Source organism: Triticum dicoccoides, chromosome 3A (assembly GCF_002162155.2).
Source record: "Triticum dicoccoides isolate Atlit2015 ecotype Zavitan chromosome 3A, WEW_v2.0, whole genome shotgun sequence".
NCBI classification, from domain to species: domain Eukaryota; kingdom Viridiplantae; phylum Streptophyta; class Magnoliopsida; order Poales; family Poaceae; genus Triticum; species Triticum dicoccoides.
Window position 1 is genome coordinate 341678776 of NC_041384.1, and position 24967 is coordinate 341703742.

A 24967-nucleotide genomic window follows, 5' to 3' on the forward strand; every position below is an offset into this window, starting at 1 on the left:
CGCTCTATGGAACGAAGATGAAACCATTGATCTCTCCAGCGATGAAGATCTTGGTGATGATGCCCTTGAGCTATTGATCAAGAGCAAGCAAGAGGCGGAGATCTTCAACGACCTGCCCCTCTTTGATGTGGATATTCTGAACCACTTCATTAATGAACGGTTTGATGACCCGAGCCTCAGCATTGATGATCTTCAGCTGCCAGTTGACATCAGCGTCACGTTCCACAGAGCCATTGCTAATGAGTTGGCCTTGGCTCAGAAGATTGTCAAGCTGAAGAACAAAATTGATTTTGAGAAGGCGCAGTTCAAGAAGAACATGGCAAAGCTCAGCATGGCAGAGGTTCAAAGCTTCAAGAAAATGCTCCATGAGCTTAAAGAACTGTTTCACAAGAAGCGTGAAGAAGCAAAGGGTTCAAGAGAGCGGATGAAATACTTCACAAAGAAATGTGTTCAAGCACACAATGAGGCAGAGAAGCGCAAGGCACTGGGGAGCCCTGGTATCATCCCCATAATGGCTCCCAAACAGAAGAAGAAGTCTGTTGCGGCCCGAACTGAAGCACCACGACAGGAAGAACCTCACATTGTCTTCCCTGCCAGCATGACAAGCTCGAAGCCTAAGGTCACCTCAGCAGCTTCACAACTGAAGAAAACCAGGGTAGCTAAAGTTGATGCCAGGAAGCGAAAGCACAAGGATGCTTCTGATGATGCTCCATCCAAGAAGAAGCAGAAGACTAAGTCTTCGAAGAAAGAGCATACTGCTGCTGCTGCCTTTGATCCCCTTGTGGTTGAGCCAATTTCTGTTACCCGTCCTGCCTCCACGAGCCAAGCGCGTCGTCTAGTGATTCACGAGCCTGCTACCACAGAGACCCTTGAAGATGAAGAAGTACCAGCTGTTGACCCCACCACAGCCGAAGACATTGGTCGTGAAGACAATGTAGAAGATGATGAAGTCCTTCCTCAACTCGACCACCAATCGGTGTCATCGTCTGTTCTTATGAACAGCGAACTCATCAGCATTGGTCGTCCTCTGATGCCAATTGCTCAGGATGATTCATGAGCTGATCGCCCACAACAAGACACCCCCATTCAAGATGAAACTCCCAGAACTCCAACCCCTCAAGTCACCACTCTGGTGCTTGATGATGACTACATGGTGCAGACCACTCCATCACCACAGGCGTCGCCCGCATTCCGCAGGCTTCGCAAAGGCCCTAGGCCACATGTCACCATGTCGAGTATTCCTAAAGGAGAAGTGCAACAAAGCTCAGTAGCACGGAAGTGTTTCCTGATGCCACTCCCATTGCGAATGTCTCTGAGTCTAAAGCCAAAGCTGCTGAAGACATTTCGACTGCATCAGCTGATGAAAATCAAGAATCACGTCAAGAAGAAGAAAGAGTTGCCACACCACCTACCACTGAAGAAGTCATTCTCGAGGAGAATGTGTCTGTGCCCGACCCTCCTGTCATTGAAGACACGGAGGTTGAGAACACTAAGGCTGCCACCAACAATGATACTGAAGCCAATGACATTGTCATGGCTGGAGATAATGTGGAGCCTGAAGCCAATGTTGTGCCAGAAGCTCATGTGCAACCTGAAGCCCATGTTGATGCTGAAGCTATTGTTCCATCTCCTAGGCCTCACGCAATTGAACAGGCCGTCGATCATGGACAGCTGGTCACAGTGAAATGGCCAATCATGGTGCCTCCCACTGCTCCCGGACCTTAGTATGACTATCATGTGGAGCAGAGGCCCCGGGTTCAGAAGCCAAAGCCCAGGCTGCCAAGGCTTCCCGGAGTTGCAATCTCCCCATGATCATTCAGTGTGAACAGCTTCAGAACCCGCAACACCTTCTTTGATAGCGCCAAGAATCCTTACTCGAAGCCAAAGATCTCTTCTGGTCGCTTCTGGAGCTATCAGCAGCGCAGCTACTACTCGTGCATCCTATACAATCAAGAGAGAATATTTCAACACATGCGTCTTGATTGTGAAGCCATTGCTGGGCTGCCCTGTCTGGAAGAAGCCCTTGACTGCTTCAGGGAGGTTGGTCTTCTATAGTTCGTCACTTACAAAGAATACTGGAATGAAGAGCTCCAGCTGCAGCTCTGCGCCACCCTTCACATTTGTGGCTACAACAGGGATCCGAAGACATGGGTCCTTAAGTGGATGTCAGGAGATGTGCACCACGAAGCCAAAGCTCAAGACATTATTGAGCTTACTTCCATGTCCACTCCAGGTGAACTCTATGAGCCTGGTTGTCAGCTACACCAAAATGAACTGCAGAGTATCTTCCAGCGGCCTGAACCAAATATGAGTCAGATGCTCAGCATGATGAAGCCATTGCCTCAAGATGTTGATTATCCCAAGGAGTTCTTCGTCAAGGACCTAGAGTACCTGCCCCACACAATCTATTATATTCTGAGGCATACTCTCTGGGCCATCAAGGGATACTCAGCTGAAGCTAAACTTGAAGGAGCCATGAAGACTTTGGTATTCTATATTGTTAATGGCATCAGATTCAATTCCCGGGATTTCTTCATCAGACAGCTTGCTGCATCTAGAATTGATCTGTTTGGCTTGAAGTTTTATGCTCCATGGGTAATGCGCTTAATCAAGCTTCACTCTTTTGTCGACTATCAGCCATCAGCGCGCAACCATCTTATCTTTTTGCCTGAGGTTGATCTATCAGTTGAAGCCATCTACCCTGAGCCTGCCAAGGAGCCAATTTATCTTCATAATGTTGATCACCAAAGCTTCACGCAGCCAATTGAAGGCACTCATGTCCCCTATGCTGAAAATCCTGCTTATCCTTTGGCTGGCAATATACGTGTGCCTCACCGTGCAAACACGGAAGCCACTGACAGCATCATTGCTCAACGGCCTCGGAAGCGTTCTTGTGCACTCAATGACCGAGAGTTTATTGTGGCCTTACATCAGAAGCAGGACAAGCATCATGACTGGTTAAAGCGTCAGATGCAGAGCATCTTGGTGGATGTCAATCACATTCGCAATCTTGCCACCAAGAACTCATTCGTAGCTCATGAAGCCTAGCGGTGGTCTTGGAAGAGTCTCACACTGCTATGCTCTGAAGATGATCTTCGCGATGATGGCTTCACGGAGGGCTTCAAATTTGATTCCAAGCCTCCCCAGAGTGCAAGCTGGTGTCGGACTCCTTCCATTGAAGATTCTGAGTACTCATCTTCTGCTGTAACTGTTGTTGCGAGAGTTGTCGATGAAGAAGACGATACCACTTCACCAACCATGGCTTCACTGCATATCAACACTGCACCAGACCCCTCTGCACCACAAAACTCCAACGTCGACCATGCTCCTGCATCTACCCCTGATGGGAACGAGTAGATACTCTATGTCTTCAAACTTATTTGGTCCTTACTGACAAAAGGGGGAGAAGCATATGAGTTGATAGTCTTCAAGCGGGTCCTTTATGGGTGGTTGCTACTTTTTGCCAAGTGATTACAACCTTCGTCTTTTGATACATTTGGTTCTTTTGGTTGTAACACTAAAACTTGATTCTTGGCTGCTACTTTTTCTACTACTTTGTTATGCGATGATAAATTCTGCATGAAGTCATTTCGCAGACGTCCATTTTTCATTATGCATGTCATTATCTTCGTTATATCTTTGTATGCATGATGAATTGTCTTCATAAGTTGAAGAGGATCTCCACAAAGTAAAACCTGACATGTGCATTTGCATTCAAAAGCAAACTACTTATATGCACATCTTCAGGGGGAGCCTTTTGCTACTTACGAAGACAATGCCGTAATTCCTAACTTTCACATACTTTTTCCCTGTTGAAAACTTCAACTAGTTTGTCATCAATCACCAAAAAGGGGGAGATTGTAAGTGCATCTAATGCCACCCCAAGTTGGTTTTGGAGTATTGACGACAAACTTGGTTGAGGGACTAATGTGTTTGTGAGAATTGCAGGATAACACAGGTAGTAGTCCCTCATTGATTCGGTTTACCTACCAGAGATGACCCCAAAAATGTGTGAAGACATTAAAGACAATCGTGGTCTGTGAAGATATTCACAACGAATATTATGACTCGAGAAGACATTCACGTGAAGACTATGGAGTGCGAAGATATAGTTGTTTCGTAGTTTCCTTTTCTTCTTTGTTGAGTCATAGGAACCACCGTACTGTTAAGTGGGGTCAAGTGAACAAAGTCAGAGTGACTGAAGTGATGCTCAACCAAATCCTATGTCTTTGGGTGAAGACAATGAGAGAAAATCTTATCCAGAGCTGGATGAGTCAGCTTTACTTGTAGCCCAAGTCAAGCTGCCGCGTGTGTTTGAAATCTGACCATTAGACACGTGTCAGTTCCTTAGTGACCCAGGGTCATTTCGGACAAATCAGGTCAGGTTGCCTCCTGGCTATAAATAGCCCACCCCCTACACCATAAATTGGTGGCTGCTCAGAGTTAGTGCACGGCTTTTGTCATTTGAGAGCAACCCACCTCCGAAGCATTTGAGAGAGAAATCCTTGCGAGGACAAAGCCCTAAACACCCAGAGCCAAAGAGTGTTAGGCATCACTGAAGTCTTTCTCTCTGCGTGTCCTGAAGACTTGTTACACTTGAGGACTGTGAATCCTCCAGCCAGTTAGGCGTCGCGTTCTGAGCATCCAAGAGTCATTGTGGATTGCCGGTGAATGAAGTCTGTGAAGGTTTGGAAGTCTCCCTTGAAGACTTACCAAAGTGATTGGGCGAGGACTGTGTGTCCTTAGCTCAAGGGGAATAAGGTGAAGACATGGTCTCCTGAGTTGAATCTCAGCCTCCCTAACCAGACGTACAGTTGTCACAGCAACTGGAACTGGTCCAAAAAATCCATGTCCTCACTAAGCAACTGGTTCTATCCTTTACCTCTCTTTACTTACAGTTTGTCTTCGTGAAGTCATTGCATGCTTGCATGATCTGATTGACTTCATTGTGTGAAGATTGTTGTTGTTTGGCTTCATACTATCTTCCATCCTGATCCATACTACCTAGCTGCTGATAGTCTTCGTGCTTTCACTTCATTGCCTACTTGACTATGGCTTGTCTAGTGTAGTCTACCTTCCGCTGCATATCAATAGGTTCATTTCTACTGTCTGCCTTCAAAGCCCCCGTGTTTTGAAGACTTTCATAAAATCGCCTATTCACCCCCCCTCTAGTCGATAACTAGCACTTTCACTGGGGTTTAAGCTTCTGTCACTCTCGCAACCCACCATCTAATTGGTACTCCACAATGCATTCCCTTAGGCCCAAATATGGTGAAGTGTCATGTAGTCGACGTTCACATGACACCACTAAGGGAATAACAACATACATACTATCAAAATATCGAACACATATCAAGTTCACATGGTTACTTGCAACATGATTTCTCCCGTGACCTCAAGAACGAAAGTAACTAATCACAAATGATAAACACGTTCATGATCAAAGGAGTATTAAATAGCATATTGGTTCTGAACATATAATCTTCCACCAAATAAACCATATGGTAATCAACTACAAGATGTAATCAACACTACTAGTCACCCACAAGCACCAATCTATAGTTCCGGTAACAAGATGAACTAGGGTTTGAGATGAGATGGTGTTGTTGAAGATGTTGATGGAGATTCCCCTCCCCAAGATGGGAGAGTTGATGGTGATGATGATGACGATGATTTCCCCCTCCGGGAGGGAAGTTCCCCCGGCGGAATCGCTCCACCGGAGGGCAAAAGTGCTCCTGCCCAAGTTCCACCTCGAGACGGCTTTTTCAGGTCCAGATATCCAGCTGCCAGAATTCTCCCTCTTGGTGTGTACCTTGCAAGTTATGAGAGAAAAGGCATTAGAATTACTCCAAAAATCATTATAATGGATAAAAACATTATAAATAACAGTAAGAAACACATGATGCAAAATGGACATATCAACTCCCCCAAGCTTAGACCTTGCTTGTCCTCAAGCGAAAACCAAAATCGAAAAACATGTCGACATGCTTTGAGCGAGAGGTGTTGATAAAAAAATACGGACATAGAAGCATCATGTTGATTATTATAACAACAAAAAAATTAAACATGGGACTTTTGTCATAGAACATTTTATCATATAGTTCTCATGAATAAGTAATAGTTCATCACACAATTGAAGTATAAAGCAAAAACTCTATTAGAAACCAACAAACTATGTTCTTAGTCAACTTTGCAACTACAATTCATCATCTTTTCAGGAAGGGTCACATGTCGGAGCCTTTAGGCAAGTCCACATACTCAACCATCATATATTCTTCTATGATTGCTAACACTCACCTCGTACCCATGAGAAAAATGTTTCAACCGGACACATAGAAATATAGGGGCTTATAGTTTCGTCTCCAAACATACTCACCTCAAGGGTGATGTCAACAATAATAACTCATGCTATCTATATTCAACTGGACATATGTGCCTAGATCTTTCCTCACCACATGATGCTTGCCAAAGGAGAAAAATAAAAGGAATAGAAGGAAAACTTTGACTCTTTGCATAAAGGAAGTACATAAAAGTAAAGGATATGCCCTTCGTGGAGGGAAGCAGAGGTTGACATGCGCTTATTTGTTTGTATGCTCAATCCCTTAGTGCAAGAGAATGTCATGTTGTATTCCCCCTTAAGATGACAACCTTTATTATTCAATCTATCGCTTTTATTCTTTGTCATCCAAGTTCGTACAATGCTCAATTTTCTCTTACACTAAATGATCTCACACTTTTAGAAGCAATTTTTATTGCCTTTTTGCACCGATGACAACTTACTTGAGGGATCTTGCTCAATCCCTAGGTAGGTATGGTGGACACTTGAAAGTAAGATTTGGGTTTATGGGTTTTTGGATGCACAAGTAGTATCTCTACTTAGTGCGGAATTTCTGGCTAGCAAAGATAGAGGGCAAGCATCACATGTTAAAAGATCTATGACAATATGACTTCTATGTGAATGTAAAGAAACATAAACCATTAAGTTGTCTTCCTTGTGCAACGTCAACAATTTTGGCATATAATATTTTGATGAGGGCTCACAATCACAAAAGATTTCTAGGATAGTATATCTATATGTGAATCTTCTCTTCCCTTATTAATTCTTTCATGAGTTGCATCATTGACTAATGCTATGTTTGTCAATCTCTAATAAAATTTTCTACTTATACTTTCCTTATGTGGTGCTATCACCTACCATAGGATTAGTATATAATTTTTCTTTATCTATTTCCTTTCTTCTATTTGTTTCCTTTCTATTTTTTTCTTTCTTTATTTCTTTTCTTCTATTTGCAACATGAAAGTAAAGAAAGCAAAAACTCAAACTAACTTTATTATATAGCATGCACATGATTACAAGGATAGACCACTAAGAAAACTCTCAAAGAAGAAAGGGTCGAACTAAACTTTTATTCATCTAATTGCTACCTCTTGAGCATGCGTTGGTTTTCCCTTGAAGAGGAAAGGGTGATGCAGCAAAGTAGCGTAAGTATTTCCCTCAGTTTTTGAGAACCAAGGTATCAATCTAGTAGGAGACTACACGCAAGTCGCCTAGTACCTACTATCGGATCTAGGGTTCCAGCAGACCCTTGAGGTTCGAACACTAGGGTGCGCGCGAAGGTTTTCTCCCTATCGATCCACGCCCTAGCTCTCTAAGATCTCGCAGACGAGCACGATGAACTCTCAACACGAAAAGACACAAGATTTATACTGGTTCGGGCCGCCATTGTGGTGTAATACCCTACTCTAGTGTGGTGGTGGTGGATTGCCTCTTGGGCTAATGATGAACAATACAAGAGGAAGAACAACCTCCTGAGGTCGAGGTGTTCTTGCGTTTGGTGAGCTTGTGTGTGTGAGGATCGGAATCAGCTGCCGACTTGTTAGGGAGATCCTAAGCTTGAATGTGGGGGTCACAAATCCTGATTTTATTAACCCGGGTTGGATCTTGTTCATCCCGATGGGAGTTGCCGTTTTTTCCAACAGAAGTGAGTCATTCCTACTTATCAGCTATGTATGTTGCATCATTTCAAATTTGTAAACTACTAAAAACTGCAAAATCTAAAGTTTGTTGATACCATTGGCATAGTATTAATTCGCTAAAACGCAATAAGCAGTTTTTTTTTGCAATACAAGTGTGTTTTTCAATCTAATGGTGTTTCTCTCTTCCTTCGTGTTTTGTGCAATCATAGGATTTCTTGTGTTCTTTTAGCCCTTTGGTAACTGACTGCTCATCTTTTTTGTATTTCCTCCGTGCTTGATTCAAACACTTTTAGAGTTTGTCGGTTTACCGATCATAATTGCAGTATCAATATCAACTGCAATTATGCTCCTTTTGACGTTCACCATTGTATTTCTCCTGAAAAGGAGACCTCCGGTGCCCATTGTTGAAGTGCCAAAGAAAGAGATGGAGAGAGTTCGCAGCAACACAAGTATAGCTATCCTGGAGAGCCATTACTTTCCATCGAAGAGGATTGCTGGTCTCATTATGCTCCCTATGCTACATGTAGACATTTTGGATACACATATATCTTATAACTCTCAGTCAATTGGTTGCAGATATTGATCCATTCCAAACAAAGAGACCTGTGATTTTCAGCCTGAAAGCGATTGGAGATGCCACAGTTAATTTTGATGAGAAGAGGAAGATTAGTGGGTGGATATGGCATGGTCTACCTAGGTTTCATAGGAGCACATGTAAGAATTTCATGTAGTATATTTCTCAGGTAACTGTAATCTCGAAGCAACATCAGATCAAAGGAGTTCTTTGCTGAGCTGAAAGTGCTGTGCAAAGTACATCACATGAATATGGTATGTACTTGGATTGTAGAATCTACCAGGAAATGACCATCCGTTCTACGATCACTAGGTACGAAGATATGTTGTCATAAACTTGCATAGTTATATACAGATTGAGTTGATTGGTTATGCTGCTGGGGAGGATCACCTATAACTTGTTTACGAGTATGTTCAGAATGGATCACTTAGGGAGCATCTCCATGATCCTTTGCTGAAAGGGACGTGAAAGGCATATTGATATTTGTTTGCTTCTGTCCACGAAACTAGATTTGTTGTCTACTGAAATTTCTGAAAGTTTGAATCTTATTTCTTAATTATTAGGTCATCAACCTCTCTCATGGACTACAAGAACACAGATAGCAACGGATGCTGCATGCGGTATTGAGTAGATCCATGACCATACGAAGGCCTGCTATGTGTACCGTCTGACATCAGAACAAGCAATATTCTGCTAGATGATGGACTAAGAGCTAAAGTGAACCATTCAAAGCCACAAAATTTAAGTGTTATCCGCTCAAGTATTGCAATCTGATTATTTTTCGGATAGCAGGTTTCGGATTTTGGCTTGGTAAAGCTTGTTGAGCGCAGTGATGAAGAAGATTGCCTGGCAACTTGTTATGTTGGAAAGCCAAGCAACCAACCACCGGAGTTAGTTTTTAACTTGGATATGATTTACAATTTTTGAGCCGATGAAGCTTCAAATGTAATAGTAATGCCAAGCATCAACCCTGCAGGTCAGTTCATGAGCCTCACATGACTACGAAGTCTGACGCCTATGCGTTTGGAGTAGTTCTTGCATAACTGATTACTGGTCTTAGTGCACTTGTGCGGGTCAATAAGGAAGCTAATAAGACAAAGTCACTTATCTCAATTGTAAGAGCAATGAGAAATGCATGTCAATGTATGAGTTGTTTTGATTTTTATAGTTTGCCGATCTGTTTTTTACAATGTTTGCATCATGATTCAACCAAATAAGGAACATTTGTCATGCTCTGAACAGATGAGAAAAGCTTCCAGATCAGATGATGTGGTGAGCTCACTGGAGAAAATCATAGATCCCTCCTTGAAGGGCAACTACCCCATAGAAGAAGTGTGTAAGGTCAGTCTGACACACTGCAACATCTCAGTTAGCCTAATCCTGCATTTCTACTTTATATAAGCTGGCAAATATTTCGATGTGGTGCTTGAGTGAGGATCCATTGGACAACCAGAGATGAGGGAGATTATACCAATGCTGTCTCAAATTGATTTGACTTCCATAGGGTGTAGAAGTGCATGCTCTAGCCAATGCAACCAAAAGACTGATCTGATGGAGGAGGCTAGGCAGCACATTATACGTCAACACTCCCCCTCACGTGTGGCTCCCTCAGGCCTAAACGTGGAGCGAAAGTGGGCTGCAATTTAATTGCGCCAGCCGAGTCTTGAACTCAAGACCTCTTGGCTCCGATACCATGTAGAGTTGCATGCACCAACCAGTTCAACTCAAAAGCTTAAGCTCTGATACCATATAGAAGTGCATGCTCTAGCCAATGCAACCAAAAGACCGATCTGATGGAAGAGACTACACAACACATTATATGTCAACAGGTGGGAGACATCACTAGGAGGCGACGGTGGAAGTCTTTAGTGGCGTTTTCATTGGTAGATGATCAAACGGAATGTATGCTATAATGTAGATACAAGAAGCGCGTTCCTATTGATTTTGATTGGAGGAGAATGGTTCTTGGTTTGCAGTCTCTGATATATATATTTTTACTTGCCGCCAACCATATGCTACCCCAAAGAATTGGGAGATCTTGGGGTGATTAATTCTAAGATTATGAATTAGTGCTTGATCGCCAAATAGGCGTGGAAAGTTTTGGTAGGACAAAGGAGCCTTTGGCTCCAGATCTTCAACAATTGGTATAAAACTGCTAGTTTAAGCAACCACTTCCTTTGCCCAAACCTGCGCCCGAATGAATCGCCGCCAGCGCTCGCCGCCGAGGTACACCGAATTCGGGAGGGAGGGTGGGATTTTACTACTAAAACAAGGAGTTTAAGCAAGCACTTCCTTTTCCCAAACCTGCACCCAAATGAATCGCCGCCACGTGCGCCGCCTAGTAACACACCGCCGCCAGGATTTGGGAGGGAGGGGAAGGATTTTACGGCTCCTCCAACTTCTCCTCGGCATCCAGCAGATCTAGTCGCCGCCAAGGAATGAATCTGGCTCTGATACCAATTGTCAGGCCCAGGTAGGACCGACGAGCAATAGTCAAGAATTCAGTCTCAACTAGCAGTTTTATATCACTTTCAGAGGAAGGATTCGAGAGTTCTATTGGCCTCGCTGCTACCCTCTTGGGGGCTGCCTCCAGTTGGCGGCGCAGGCGGTGTTCCCTCGTGTCATCCAATAGAGGTGGCGCGGCCGCCGGGATGGATTGTTCGCCAGATAGTGCTCGTTGGTGAAAATGTTGGGTCAGAAACTAATCGAGAAATGATGAATGGTTATATTTTCAAATGATATGTACATGCATGCAACTAGACTCTAGGCTTTGCTATCCCGGTCCACCCCGGCCATAACTAACAGCTCCAAGATTGCAGGCGACATTAAAGACACACATATTTACACATGTACAATAATCAGTGTGACATAAAGTCCAACTAACCATGTCGGAGAATTGAAGGGAAAGGAGCTAGAAAAAGGGCAAGGAGGTTACCAACAATAATGATAAAAGGCTAAGCACCTTTATACAGTACACTAGACAGATGCCAACGACGATGGGGATGAGATGGTGCATGGGGCGGGCACATGCAGCTTGCTGGGTTTGTTGGCATGAGAGATTGATTATTGTACTTGATGGACTCTTCCCCGCAACTCAAGCTATCTTACCTTAAATCCAACCTCCGGCCCCATCCATTAGGCCTGCCCACGGGGGCCTTGCCTATTTTCAGTTGCTTCAACCCCACTTTACTATATGTTGCCCCGCCTTCTCTCTCTCTCTCTCTCTCTCTCTCTCTCTCTCTCTCTCTCTCTCTCTCTCTCTCTTGCACAGCGGAGTGGCCCTTTTCTTTTCTTGAGTGAGCTAGCTAGCTCAGCTCCACTTTAATTTGATTGTTAATTAAATCATTATACTATTATCTTAAGGCTCAAGCATTGTTGGAACTGCTTCTGTCTGTCTGTGTGTGGCGAGATAAGTGTCGCTTTTATATCGCCTGTGCCCTGCCCTGCCGTGTCTCACCATCATTGTTGCCATCACAGGCCGCTACCGCGCTCGCTCACTAGTCACTCCACCCGGGAGCACGCATATGCGTGCGATGGGACGCGAGGCAGCAACGGCAGTGGCGTGCTCCTCCAACAAGCCCAAGCTGCGGAGAGGGCTGTGGTCGCCGGAGGAGGACGAGAAGCTCTACAACCACATCATTCGCTACGGCGTCGGTTGCTGGAGCTCCGTCCCAAGGCTCGCCGGTGGGTAACGTAATCTCTTCATTCATATATGCCCATGCTGCTATGTACTATCTCTTGCTTGACCAAGAACTCAAATGTGTTTCCCTTAATTGTTCAGGGTTGGAGAGATGTGGTAAGAGCTGCAGGCTAAGATGGATCAACTACCTCAGGCCTGATCTCAAGAGGGGCAGCTTCTCCCAGCAGGAGGAGGACCTCATCGTCAGCCTGCACAAGATCCTCGGCAACAGGTAGTACAATTAGTAAGTTTTATTAGTGAGTTCACTGTTTTCCGATGTTGATCGGAACTTGAGAAGCAGGTAAGTACGTACAGTAGTATATAGACGACGATGTTGCATACAGAAACACGTCGACACGCCTCAACTGCACTACTCCTTTATGTTGGTTGTCAGGTGGTCCCAGATAGCGTCGCAGCTGCCAGGCCGGACCGACAACGAGATCAAGAACTTATGGAACTCGTGCATCAAGAAGAAGCTCCGGCAGCAGAGCATCGACCCCACCACCCACGAACCGCTCAATGACGCTGCCGCTGTCGCCGAGCCGCACGATGAGTGCAAGCAGCTAGTCCCCGCTGCGGAAGACGGCGGCTCCGTTGGCAGCGACGATCTCCTAGCGCCGCACTCCCCGGTCGACTGCAGCTTCGATCCCATGTCCGTGACAAACGTCCCCACAATGCACATGCAGGGCTCCTATTCCTTGTGTGACCACGCCTCCACGTACTGCGCCTACACAGGCGGCGGCGACAGCTCCAGCAACAGCAACGGCACCGGCACCGGCACCAGCACCTGGACCTGCGGCAATGTGGAGCCGCTCCCGCACATGGACATGTTCCGCGACGCCGAGCCGTACCCATTCGACCCGACCAAGTTCAGCCCGTGGCACCAGCAGCACGCGCCGGACGACGACCGCGGCTCCGCGGTCTTCCCGATCCGCTCGCTGTCCCGGGACCTGCCCGAGTCGTGCTTCGAGCTCGCCCGTGGAGCCTTGGAGGACGAGTTCGACTTCATGTGACCCCGCCACGCCCAGGCCGAGCTCATGTGTCCATCGTTCCACAACCACAAACTCACACATATACAAACCTCACTACACCACCTGATGAGATGAGAAGATTGATCACCGCTGAGAGGACCATGTGGTTTGACCACACCTATACTTTATTTCCTCTCCTCATTTTTCTCTCTCTGCCTTTCGACCCTTTCCCTCGAAAAAGAAGTACTTATTCAACGAAGCTGTTTAATTAATGAATACAATGGTACTCCCTCTGTAAACTAATATAAGAGCGTTTAGATTACTAAAGTAGTGATCTAAACGCTCTTATATTAGTTTACGGAGGGAGTATATACTGGAGTATATAATATTGTGATCATAATAAGGGTTAGTAAATATGCATGTATATGTACCCCAATTCAGGAGGGTTTCATGTTTTGTATTCCCTCCGTTCCTAAATATTTGTCTTTCTAGAGATTTCAACAAATGACTACATACGAAGCAAAATGAATGAATTCACACTCTAAAATATGCCTATATACATCCGTGTGTGATAGTCCATTTGAAATCTTAAAAAAACAAATATTTAGAAACAGAGGGAGTATGGGAACAGTTTAGCAACATCGGTCCATGGAATTTTAAAGCAAGTCTTTTTACCTCTTGCACTCCATCCATGGACTGCGCCCTTGGCGAAGTACGTGGCAAACAAGACTAGGCCTCACAATTATTAGGACGTACTTCCTTTATCCGGAATTACTTGTCGCCGAAATAGATAAAACTGGATGTATTTAGAACTAAAATATATCTAGATATATTCATTTCTTTGATAAGTATTTCTGGACGGAGGAAGTACGTACTACATGGTCACTGTGTGGCGAAGTCGTGTAGCGTGAGCGCGACACCGCGCGGGCAAAGTCTTGAATACGTTGTTGCTTTGGCAACGACGTGGCAAGGCGGGGATGTACGGGGCAGCCGCGACGCAGCGTAAAGAAGCGTCAATCACATGATGTCTTGTCGCCCCCTTTGCACGTATCCTCACTACAAGAAACAGGTAATTTGCCGTCTGTGGATTACAAATGGCAAAGACCTAATTCCAGACGGCAAAGACTTTGCCGTCAGGAAGCAGACGGCAAAGTCAGATGGCAAAGATTAGCCGGCAAAGAATACTTTGCCGTCTGCTATTTGTTGGGATGACGGCAAAGAGTTTGCCGTCAGTCAATAGGGTTCGCCGTCAGCGGACTAGCCAGATGGCAAAGATATGCCAACAAACGGAGTAGTCGCGCTGACGGACGGCGTCAAGTACTTTGCCGTCAGCTAGGCTATGTCTTTGCCATCATCCTCATATACCCAGACGGCAAAGCTAATATTTTTATTTAAAAAAATGAAACAACAGTACAGATGTTGGGGCTGTAGATGGCCGAAGGCGTAGGGAAAATCTTTCACAGCAATGACAAAAAAAGGATTTTTACATGACAGAAGTACTCTACTTACATAGAACTATATATCCATCATCACAGTATTTACATGATATAATTTTCTCCATTTACAGGACGAGCGGACGAACAAAACATCATAAAAAAACTATTACAAAATGGATGAACTGGCCCTTGCCAGCGTAGATCCAAGAGCAGGCCTCGAGCTCGAGGAGGCGAACGGTGGTCTTCAGGCAGAGTTGACCATGGCGCCATGGAGCGGGAGGAGGTGTGGGGTCATGGACGGGGAGGAGGAGGATCCCTCTGCTGCCTCCGGCTCAGGCAGCGGCGAGACGGGGTCGACCAGGCTGGAGGTTGTGCTGCAGAGGAGCTCCGGTGAGCTGTTGTCAAAGCAACGGCGCTGCAGTGTCGAAGGGCGGCGGCGGTTGACGAGTAGGGGAGGAGCCGCGGGGTTGGCCAGCGACGGTCGACGAGCAGGGAAGGAGGAGGATCCCGCGCCGGCGAGGCGGGGTTGGCCAGCGGCAGTTGACGAGCAGGGAAGGAGGAGGAGGGCCGGGTCACAGGCGGGAAGGAGGAGGACCTAGCGGCGGCCTCTGGCTCAGGCGACGGCGAGGCGGGGTCGAGCGGCGGGGGCTGACAAGCAGGGGACGAGGAGGAGGATCACGCGTCATCCTCGGCTCAGGCGACGGCGAGGCGGGATCGACCGCGGCGGAGTGGACGAGGAGGAGGCCTAGACCGGGCGTGGGGTGAGCGGCAGAGAAGAAGGGGATCGAGGCAGAGATTGGGGTCGGCGTGGGGGAGATCGTGGTGGGCCTTGGGGATAAGATAGAGAGATAGTGATGGGATGGGTGGGTGGGGCGCGTGTGGTGAGAGACACAGGCGGGTGCGGGCGGCGCAGATCACGCCATGTCATCGATCGATCCGTGGGATCGATCCGTGTGTTGTGCTTTCTCTTTGCCGTCTGCGATTTTTTTTACAGACGGCAAAGAGCTCTCTTTGCCATCTGTAAAAAAATCACAGACGGCAAAGACTTTTTGCCGTCTGTAAAAAAAATCATAGACAGCAAAGAGTCTTTGCCGTCTGTGATTTTTCTTACAGACGGCAAAGAGCTTTCTTTGCCGTCTGTAAAAAAAATCACAGACGGCAAAGATTTTTTGCCGTCTGTGGTTTTTCTGAAGACGACAAAGTATGGATTTGCCATCAGTTGTTCTATGCCGTCAGCCGCTGTCGGCAAAATTAGTCTTTGTCGTCTGGCCCGACGAAATGCTGACGGCAAAGAACAGTAGTGACGGCAAATCTCCTGTTTCCCGTAGTGCCTTGTCCCTCCACCGTACGTATATGCATGCATGGAGAATAAATTTCGTGTTTTGACCATTTTCTCAAACCTATTCGAGATCTGACCCCAGTTTGAATTTTTTTCGAGATCTGACCCTTTTGCTATCGCCAAGGTCTATGGCGGTAGGGTATAACGGCCTACCGCCAAGGTCCCTGGCGGTAGGGTTGCATGTCCTGCCGCAAAATCCTTCTAAGTATTGAACACAGTGCGTGTTCGTGCCTACCGCCGAGCACCTTGGCGGTAGGGTTGTACAGGCTATCGCCTGTCTGTTTGGCGGTAGGGATGTTTCCTACCGCCAAGGTCTCTAGCGGTAGGCTATTACACCCTACCACCATGGACCTTGGCGGTAGCAAAAGGGTCACATCTCGATTTTTTTTCAAACTAGGGTCAAATCTCGAATAGATTTCAGAAAAGGGTCAAAACACAAAATTGCCCCTTCCTGCACAGCATCCACATGGATCCATAATCTATCGGTGCCTACTGTTTGCCGTACATAGGACAAGTGATAAGGGCCGTCCATGCTTTAACCTTTTTGCCTTGGTATTTTTACATCTATGCACCTGGTTCCTTAACTCTACTCATTCATCTCCATGCTCTTAACTTTTGGTCACTTTTCCCCACTCCCTTGCCCAAAACCTTCAGAACTGGTCACAGCGGACGCTGCCGTCGGGTCAATGGCTTGACCGTTAACTCTGACGAGTGGGGCCGCGCTGGACTGTGTCGCCCGTTGGACCTGACAATTGGGGCCATGTCGGACGGTGCCGTTGTTCGCCCGTTGGGCCGTTGTTAGATTGTTGGGCCCCACGGGCGCCAGAACGACATGAGCCTGCTATGCATGCATGACATGTCCAACTAGCCTGCTATGCATGCATGTAGCTAGCCTGCCTGCATCCGCTAATGCCCGCTGCCACGTTGCGCAGACCTCCCCTCTTTTGCACGCGAGCCGCCACGGACGCTGACCGACCTCTTTCTGCACATGAGCCGCCACGGACGCAGGGACGATCGCTGCTGCTGGTTCGTCTCATCTCACACGCTTGTCTCCTCGATGTAGAGCATCGTTTCAAACTTTTCGATCCACTCACATCTATTCAACGTGGCAATTAAAGTGGCATATCGATCGACGCCGCTCGTTTGAACGTAGCAAATCCAAAGTGCGGCCGGTGCCACTCCCCTTTCCTTCCCCTTTCTCTATTTAAACCACCCACGGCTCCACCTATTCTCCATGCATCCATTTGCGCCGCCCCCTTCTCTTCTTCACCCAAACCCAGAGCACTCTCAAAGCCAGGCGAGGATGCAGTACAACGGCCCCACCTTCCAGCTCCCACCGACCGTGCCGGAGAGGTGGTATCCCGCCGGTGTCGTTGTGGAGACGACGCTCCACGTGTGGTTCTCACGCTAGAGGGGTAGAAAGGAGTTTGCCCAGTGGTTCCTCGGTGCGGGCTTCGCCCACCACCCGGCGGGCTCGCCGGTGATGTTCCGACTGGAGGAAGTGCGTCCAAACTCCACCACTCCGGCGATAGGGCCCGTTGCCAACTTCATGAACAAGTTTGATGCGTACTACCTCCTCGGCAGGTGTTTTGGTGTGGGTGCGAGTTCATCGCATTCACCATCTACAACATCTTCACGGACTTCGATAGCATCTTCCCCACCCGTAACGGTATGCACAACCTCCCCTACTACCTCGGCGAGGACGGCATGGAGGAGGAGCATTGAAGAGAGGCGCAGTGAAGATGGTGGTGATGGCTCAGCCGGTCTAGTGAAGCTTGTCTTGCCCGTTAGGGCTTTTTATATATTTTTACGTTATGTCGTTGGTTGTACCGTGAACTCTTTTATGCACAACGTGTTATATATTTATGTTATGTCGTTGGCTACCCTCGAAGCTGAACTATGTGCGTGTATGGAGGGTTTGTCGTTATCTCTTCCAGTTATTCAGATGGACTTCCTTGTTGTAGTGAAGTTAATCCAGGCAAAAGAGGTGGATAGATCTATCTATTGGGAACGCAATAATTTCAAAAATTTCCTACGCACACGCAAGATCATGGTGATGCATAGCAACGAGAGGGAAGAGTGTTGTCCACGTACCCTCGTAGACCATAAGCGGAAGCGTTATGAGAACGCGGTTGATGTAGTCGAACGTCTTCACGATCCGACCAATCCAAGTACCGAACGCACGACACCTCCGAGTTCAGCACACATTCAGCTCGATGACGTCTCACGAACTTCGATCCAGCAGAGCTTCACGGGAGAGTTCCGTCAGCACGACGGCGTGTTGACGGTAATGATGTTTCTACCGACACAGGGCTTCGCCTAAGCATCGCTACGATATAATCGAGGTGGATTATGGTGGAGGGTGGCACCGCACACGGCTAAGGGATCAATGATCAACTTGTGTGTTCTAGGGTGCCCCCTACCCTCGTATATAAAGGAGCAAGGGGGGAGGCCGGCCGACCCCTGTAGGGCGCGCCAGGAGGAGTCCTCCTCCTAGTAGGAGTAGGACTCCCCTTTCCTACTCCTACTAGGAGGAGGAAAGGAAGGGGGAAGAGGAGAAGGAAGGAGAGGGAGGAAAGGAGGAAAGGGGGGGCGAACCCCTAGTCCAATTCGGTTTGGGCTAGGGGGGTCGCGCGCCCTGCCTTGTCCTGCCTCCTCTCTTCCACCACTTGGCCCATGAGGGCCAATACTTCTTCCCCCGTATTCCCGTAACTCCCCGGTACTCCAAAAAATACCCGAATCACTCGGAACCTTTCCGATGTCCAAATATAGTCGTCCAATATATCGATATTTACATCTTGACCATTTCAAGACTCCTCGTCATGTCCCCGATCTCATCCGGGACTCCGAACTACATTCGGTACATCAAATCAGATAAACTCATAATACCGATCGTCACCGAACGTTAAGCGTGCGGACCCTACGGGTTCGAGAACTATGTAGACATGACGGAGACACGCCTCCGGTCAATAACCAATAGCGGAACCTGGATGCTCATATTGGCTCCCACATATTCTACGAAGATCTTTATCGGTCAAACCGCATAATGACATACGTTGTTCCCTTTGTCATCGGTATGTTACTTGCCCGAGATTCGATCGTCGGTATCTCAATACCTAGCTCAATCTCGTTACCGAAAAGTCGCTTTACTCGTTCCGTAATGCATCATTCCGCAACTAACTCATTAGTCACATTGCTTGCAAGTCTTATAGTGATGTGCATTACCGAGAGGGCCCAGAGATACCTCTCCGACAATTGGAGTGACAAATCCTAATCTCGATCTATGCCAACTCAACAAGTACCATCAGAGACACCTTTAGAGCACCTTTATAATCACCCAGTTACATTGTGACGTTTGGTAGCACACAAAGTGTTCCTCCGGTATTCAGGAGTTGCATAATCTCATAGTCATAGAAACATGTATAAGTCATGAAGAAAGCAATAGCAACAAACTAAACGATCATCATGCTAAGCTAACGGATGGGTTAAGTCAATCACATCATTATCTAATGATGTGATCCCGTTAATTAAATGACAACTCATGTCTATGGTTAGGAAACATAACCATCATTGATTCAACGAGCTAGTCAAGTAGAGGCAAACTAGTGACACTCTGTTTGTCTGTGTATTCACACATGTACTAAGTTTCTGGTTAATACAATTCTAGCATGAATAATAAACATTTATCATGATATAAGGAAATATAAATAACAACTTTATTATTGCCTCTAGGGCATATTTCCTTCACTATCTACGCAATAAATTAGTGATATCTTAGGTAAGTTTTCTCGTTTAGAAGGCAGAACTATGACTTGGATAGGGTCGGGGCCTTTGCTAGCAACAGAGCTAGCTATCATTGATTGTTTGAACCTTTCGTGATGAGTAATATATATTATTTCACCCGAAAAAAATGTTTTAGGGCACCCTATGTTTTATGTAAGAACTATGCTATGGTTGCTACTTTCTATCTTATGGATGTATGCTTGCTACGTGAGATATCGGTAGATGGATATGGTGTCGTAGCCGAGCCCTAGACATGCTCTCTAGATGGATATGGTGCCGTAGCCGAGCCCTAGACATGCTCTCTAGATGGATATGGTGGCTAATGGTGCCACCAGACTTTATTTTAGATGTGGTTTCGGATGGATATCATGATATAGATAATTAAGACTGACATGCTCTTAATAACAAAAACAAAAAATCATGTATACAATATTTTTCTTTCAACAAAAACATGTTTATAATATCCGCATGTCAAAAATCAAAGTGTTCTACCGTAGGCTATATACAGAAGGAAGGAAATTGCCACGATATGTAAAAATAAATTTGACATGGGCAAGTCCAACAGTAAATCGATTTACCATCATGCACTATTTTTGTTCGGCATGGCAATAATCAAGAAAAAAACAGAGCCAGCGCATGCACTATTTTCTTGGCCTCTTTTATCTTTGTAGGCCTTAGGCCTTCGAACACTCAACGCAATGAGATGGCCCAACCAGAGCTTAGTTTCAATTTTGGCCCTAGAACTACTTTTTTCTGCAGTCGGTGTTGTCTGACGAAACTGAAAGTGTACAATGTTGTGGGAGTAAGTCTGACAATAGAATAGGGGTACGAAGGAGGAGGCAAGATCCTAGCTATGGTGACGTTGTGCACGCAAGGTTTACGAGTTCAAGCCCTTCTCGGACGAAGTAACAGCCCTACGTCTCGATGCCCGGAGGCTAGTCGACTGGATTATGCGTGAGAGTTACAGGGGGTGCGAACCCTTGTGCTAGAGGAGGGGGTGGCTTATATAGAGTGCGCTAGGACCCTAGCCATCCCACGTTACACAGGGTTCAATATACATTAAGACATGGCGTTACTAGTAACGCCATCTATAAAGAGCTATAAATGATCTTTAACACTACGGAGTGAATGCTTGTCTGTTGCCATCTTGAGTGACTTTAGACCTTCTACTCTCCGAGTGATTCTTTGTGCGGTCGAATGACTGTATATTGGTCAAGTGGAATTGGGGTATCCGAGTGATATATTTGGTCGAGTGGATTGCACTCCAATGCTGACTCCAGTCAGTATCTTCTGTTGATTCTTGAATGTACTTGACTTTAGGGTAATGTCCTTGGGTAAGGTGTCTAGGACATGCCTATGACCCTACCCTAGGTACATGCCATCATCATTAGCCCCCGAATAGATTGAGGTCTGAGTGTGAAGAAGGGTTGAAGTTCATTCCGCCTCGTTTTTATGCCCTTGGAAGCATTTCACTAGAGTTGGTAAATCATGTAGGGGCATCAACCTTATTTCAGTCGCCTTGATCGATCAAAGGTCGTCGAGTGAACTTATGCTGACAATCTTCGAGTGTGTTATGGTGTGAAATCTTGGCACGATTGGTTGCTCTTCCCGGATCTCACGGGATTCAAAAATTTGGAGAAGCGCTCGGGACGGAGCGTGCCGTAGTTATCAGAATGGATAGACTGGGGCTTCTAGATACTCGCACTGCCTTTATCACCACGTATCGGGAGAGCGACTGTTGCAGGATATGACTGGATTGCTTGGGCCCACGAGTCAGCCACTCGGAAGTAAGCCATAAAAGGCGTCGATGCCGATGCGTTTGTAAAGTACGCCTCATTCTCTCTCTTCTTCCTATGCTTCTCCATCGTGTCTTCCTCCACTCTCGATGTCGTCGGTCCGCCCGTGCATAGTCCGCCGCAATGGGAAAGGACAAGACAGTGGCTCTTGAGCGCACGAAGAAGGCGACGGCGACGGCAAAGGGCAAGAAGACGAGTCGGGGATCGTCGTCAAGGTCTGGATTCCAGCCTGGCTGGATCACGGGGGATTGGATCCGGTCCACGATCCAGAAGGAGGACTTGGAGGATCTAGCTAGCGCGGGCCTGATTTCTCACGAGTCTTGGAGGTTGCCAGGGAATGAGACCGATCCTCAGCCGCAAGAGGGTGAGTGCGTCCTCCTCTCAACCCATGTCGACCGTGGTTTTTCTCTGCCTCTGCATCCTTTTTTTCAGGGCTTCTTGAACTTTTTCAGTGCACAAATACATCATTTCCCCCAAACACCTTCACCTATCTTGCTACATACATTTCTTTGTGCGAAAACTTCTTGGGCTGCCCACCGCACTGGGGTCTCTTCAAGCACATTTTCACTTGCCGCTCCCAAACAGTGAAGAAAGCACATCCGACTGATGAGAAGACCCACGTGATCCAAATGTGTGGGGGTTTGGGCATTTAGACTAGGGGTAGAAGCACCTTTCCTTCAATAACCCTTCTCGAGTTAGTCCGCAGATGGAAGTCGACTTGGTTCTATTGCAAGGATGTCCCGACTCCGGGTCAGTCGACCTGACTTCCCCTTTCACCATGGACCGACCCCGCCAACCTTCCTCATTAACCGTGACTCCAGAGGAGAAAGGCGAAGTTTCTCATTTAGTCGACCAGGTTGTCAGATTAGTCCGGGAGGCGGTGACTGGCATGGACTTGCTGGAAGTGTTCCTCAGTCGACGTATCCAGCCTCTCCAAGCCTGCGACCATCCGATGTGGATGTATTCGGGCGTTGATGACACCACTCGGGTCCACCCAGAGGAGGTCACTAAGGAGACTGTGGGTCATGGCTGCGAAGCATAACTGGGAAAAAGGACAACCCTAGAGGGTCCAGGAGGGTCCTGCCATTTGACGCTGAGCACGAGCCAGAACAGGTAAAGCTTCAAATGCCGAGTGTTTTCTTTCTTTGACTCGTAGTTGCTCTTAAATCCGACTGATGTTTGTTGACTTGCGCCTTTCCGATCTACACGAAGATGTATTCGATGCCAAACGGAGAGCAATTTCAGGAAGGAGAGGAGAGCACGGAAGAGAGCAGCGACTGGCAATCCCCAAATGACCATGACAATGACAACGATGACTCGGATGGCAGTGAGGAGGTCGACTCGCCGCTCGCTCAGAACGTTGATCCAAACAGTCCCAAGACCCGACAGGTGGGCGTGGCAAAGCAGCCCCTTCAAGCGTACAAGTGCAAAAGCGCACTCGTACATCATCCCCGGAACTGTCTGACAAGGCTGCTAAGCTACTCAAGGTCGCTCCCTCGAAGCCTCGGAAGGCTTTGCCCAAGATCAAGGTGGATGTTCCTGTCGCCTCTGCGTAAGTGTTTTGCTTCCCCTCTTTGCCTTCTATGCTTCTGTCGACTCATCTACTTGCTTGACCTAGTGAGATTTTGGAACTATCGGCGCGGCTACCTCTGGGACGTCTATGGATGTCGACAAGGAGCAAGACGACAAAGCGACTACAAATGCGGCCACTTCACAGGCAGGTACAACTCCACAGCCTTGTCCTCACTTTATCAATTATCCTGTGGTCGAGTTAACTCTTACGTTTGAGTGTTTTGCAGTGCCGCCAAATGTTATTGAACTTCCAGATGACGATGACGACCATGAAGACGTGCCTCAGAGGAACATAGGAAGAAAAGGCAGGACTTCGAGCAGGAGGGTGCCCATCAGCAAAGTGCCTCAGTCAGCTCCAGCACCAGAACCAGTCATCCAACAATCCGGGGATCCAGTTCGGGCTTCTGTTTCATTCGTCGATCCTCTGTCGACTGATCATCCTTCAACGTCGACTGCTCAAGTCCCTACCTCGTCTGTGCGACTCCATGCTTCAGATCCCTTGGCTGCCTCGTCTATTCCATTGACTCCGCTCTTTGTCACCCATCATGTCCCAGAGGACCAAGTAGGCGCTGCCAAGGAGGCTATACGCCAAGCGGGTCTTATGATAGAGCAAATGAAGGTGGTGCACGAGGCCAGCAAGGCTTCCTATGATGCCAGCTCTGCCCTTCAAACCAACGTCCATGTGAGTTGATTACGGACTGGTCTTTTAGCTTGACCTTTGCTCTGTTAGGATATGGTACTTGAAAACTGCTGCTTTATTATTTGTAAGATGTCCATGGATGAGCGTTTTCGAACCTTATGTGCATCTATCAAGAACTTGCATCTGTACACCCACTGGGTGTCTTCTTTCACTTTGTAGCTTTGCCAGTTGACTCGCTCAATCTTTGTCGAGTGAACTCTTGAACCAGTGGGTGCACGCTAAGTGCACCCACTGGGTTTAGTCCCCGAGACCACCGCCGAATGTTTGATTCGACGGGGGTCTTTCCAAAGAGTTGTTTTGCCACGGGAGTCTTAGAACTTGTTTGTAACATATTCACTCGGCTCTGGACGGATCTCGCCGAGTGAATTTCGAGCCAGTGGGGGCACGCTAATTGCACCCACTGGGTGTAGTCCCCGAGACCGCAGTCGACTGCAGGTAGTCGGCGGTGGTCTGAGCGTAAATGTTGTTGTCGCTTTACTCCTTCCACTCGGTCTGGATGGACCATGTCGAGTGGGAAGTTGAACCAGTGGGGGCACGCCAAGTGCACCCACTAGGTGTAGTCCCCGAGACTACTATTGAATGTAGTTGCTTTGTCTTCAGCACCTTTGAGTTTCTTGACTTCGAGTGAATTGAGAATAATAACTGAAACTCGAGTGGATGGGTCGCTCCCCACTCGGAGTTGACGTTCTACTTGTGGCGCAGCTCTGAGTACAACCAGGCGTTGTACTTGTGGCGCGGCTCCAAGTACAACCAGACATTGTACTTGTGGCGCAGCTCCGAGAGCAGCCAAGTCTCTGAGTGGAGCCAAGTCTCCGAGTGGGAGGATTGCTCTCCACTCGGAGTGGTTTTGTAACTTAGGCGAGTTCGGGGTCGCAGCTAAGCCCCCGAGTGGGAGGGTTACTCTCCACTCGGAGTAGTTTTCATAAATTAGGCGAATCGGGATCGCAACTAAGTCCCCGAATGGGAGGATTGCTCTCCACTCAGAGTGGTTTTGTAACTTAGGCGAGTTCGGGGTCGCGGCTAAGCCCCCGAGTGAGAGAGTTGCTCTTCACTCGTAGTAGTTTTGTAACTTAGGCGAGTTCGGGGTCGCAGGTAAGCCCCCGAGTGGGAGGGTTGCTCTCCACTCTGAGTAGTTTTGTA

At 47.2% G+C, this 24967-nt stretch overlaps 1 protein-coding gene across 1 annotated transcript; it reads left to right on the forward strand.

The window, feature by feature from the left end:
* Positions 1 to 11856: 11856 nt before the first annotated feature.
* Positions 11857 to 13706, forward strand: LOC119268153 (myb-related protein Hv33-like). The gene is made up of 3 exons (XM_037549681.1): positions 11857 to 12235; positions 12333 to 12462; positions 12625 to 13706. The coding sequence occupies exons 1-3, from the start codon at positions 12076 to 12078 to the stop codon at positions 13241 to 13243; spliced, it is 909 nt and encodes a 302-aa protein (XP_037405578.1). The 5' UTR covers positions 11857 to 12075; the 3' UTR covers positions 13244 to 13706.
* The last annotated feature ends 11261 nt before the right edge of the window (positions 13707 to 24967 follow it).

What these genes read in the sequence shown, in the direction of transcription:
- LOC119268153 (XM_037549681.1), top strand. Translation starts at nt 12,076, where the DNA reads ATGCGTGCGATGGGACGCGAGGCAGCAACGGCAGTGGCGTGCTCCTCC. An exon ending in CTCCGTCCCAAGGCTCGCCG is followed by an intron (nt 12,236 to 12,332) that starts GTGGGTAACGTA and finishes TTAATTGTTCAG; the next exon opens with GGTTGGAGAGATGTGGTAAG. An exon ending in CACAAGATCCTCGGCAACAG is followed by an intron (nt 12,463 to 12,624) that starts GTAGTACAATTA and finishes GTTGGTTGTCAG; the next exon opens with GTGGTCCCAGATAGCGTCGC.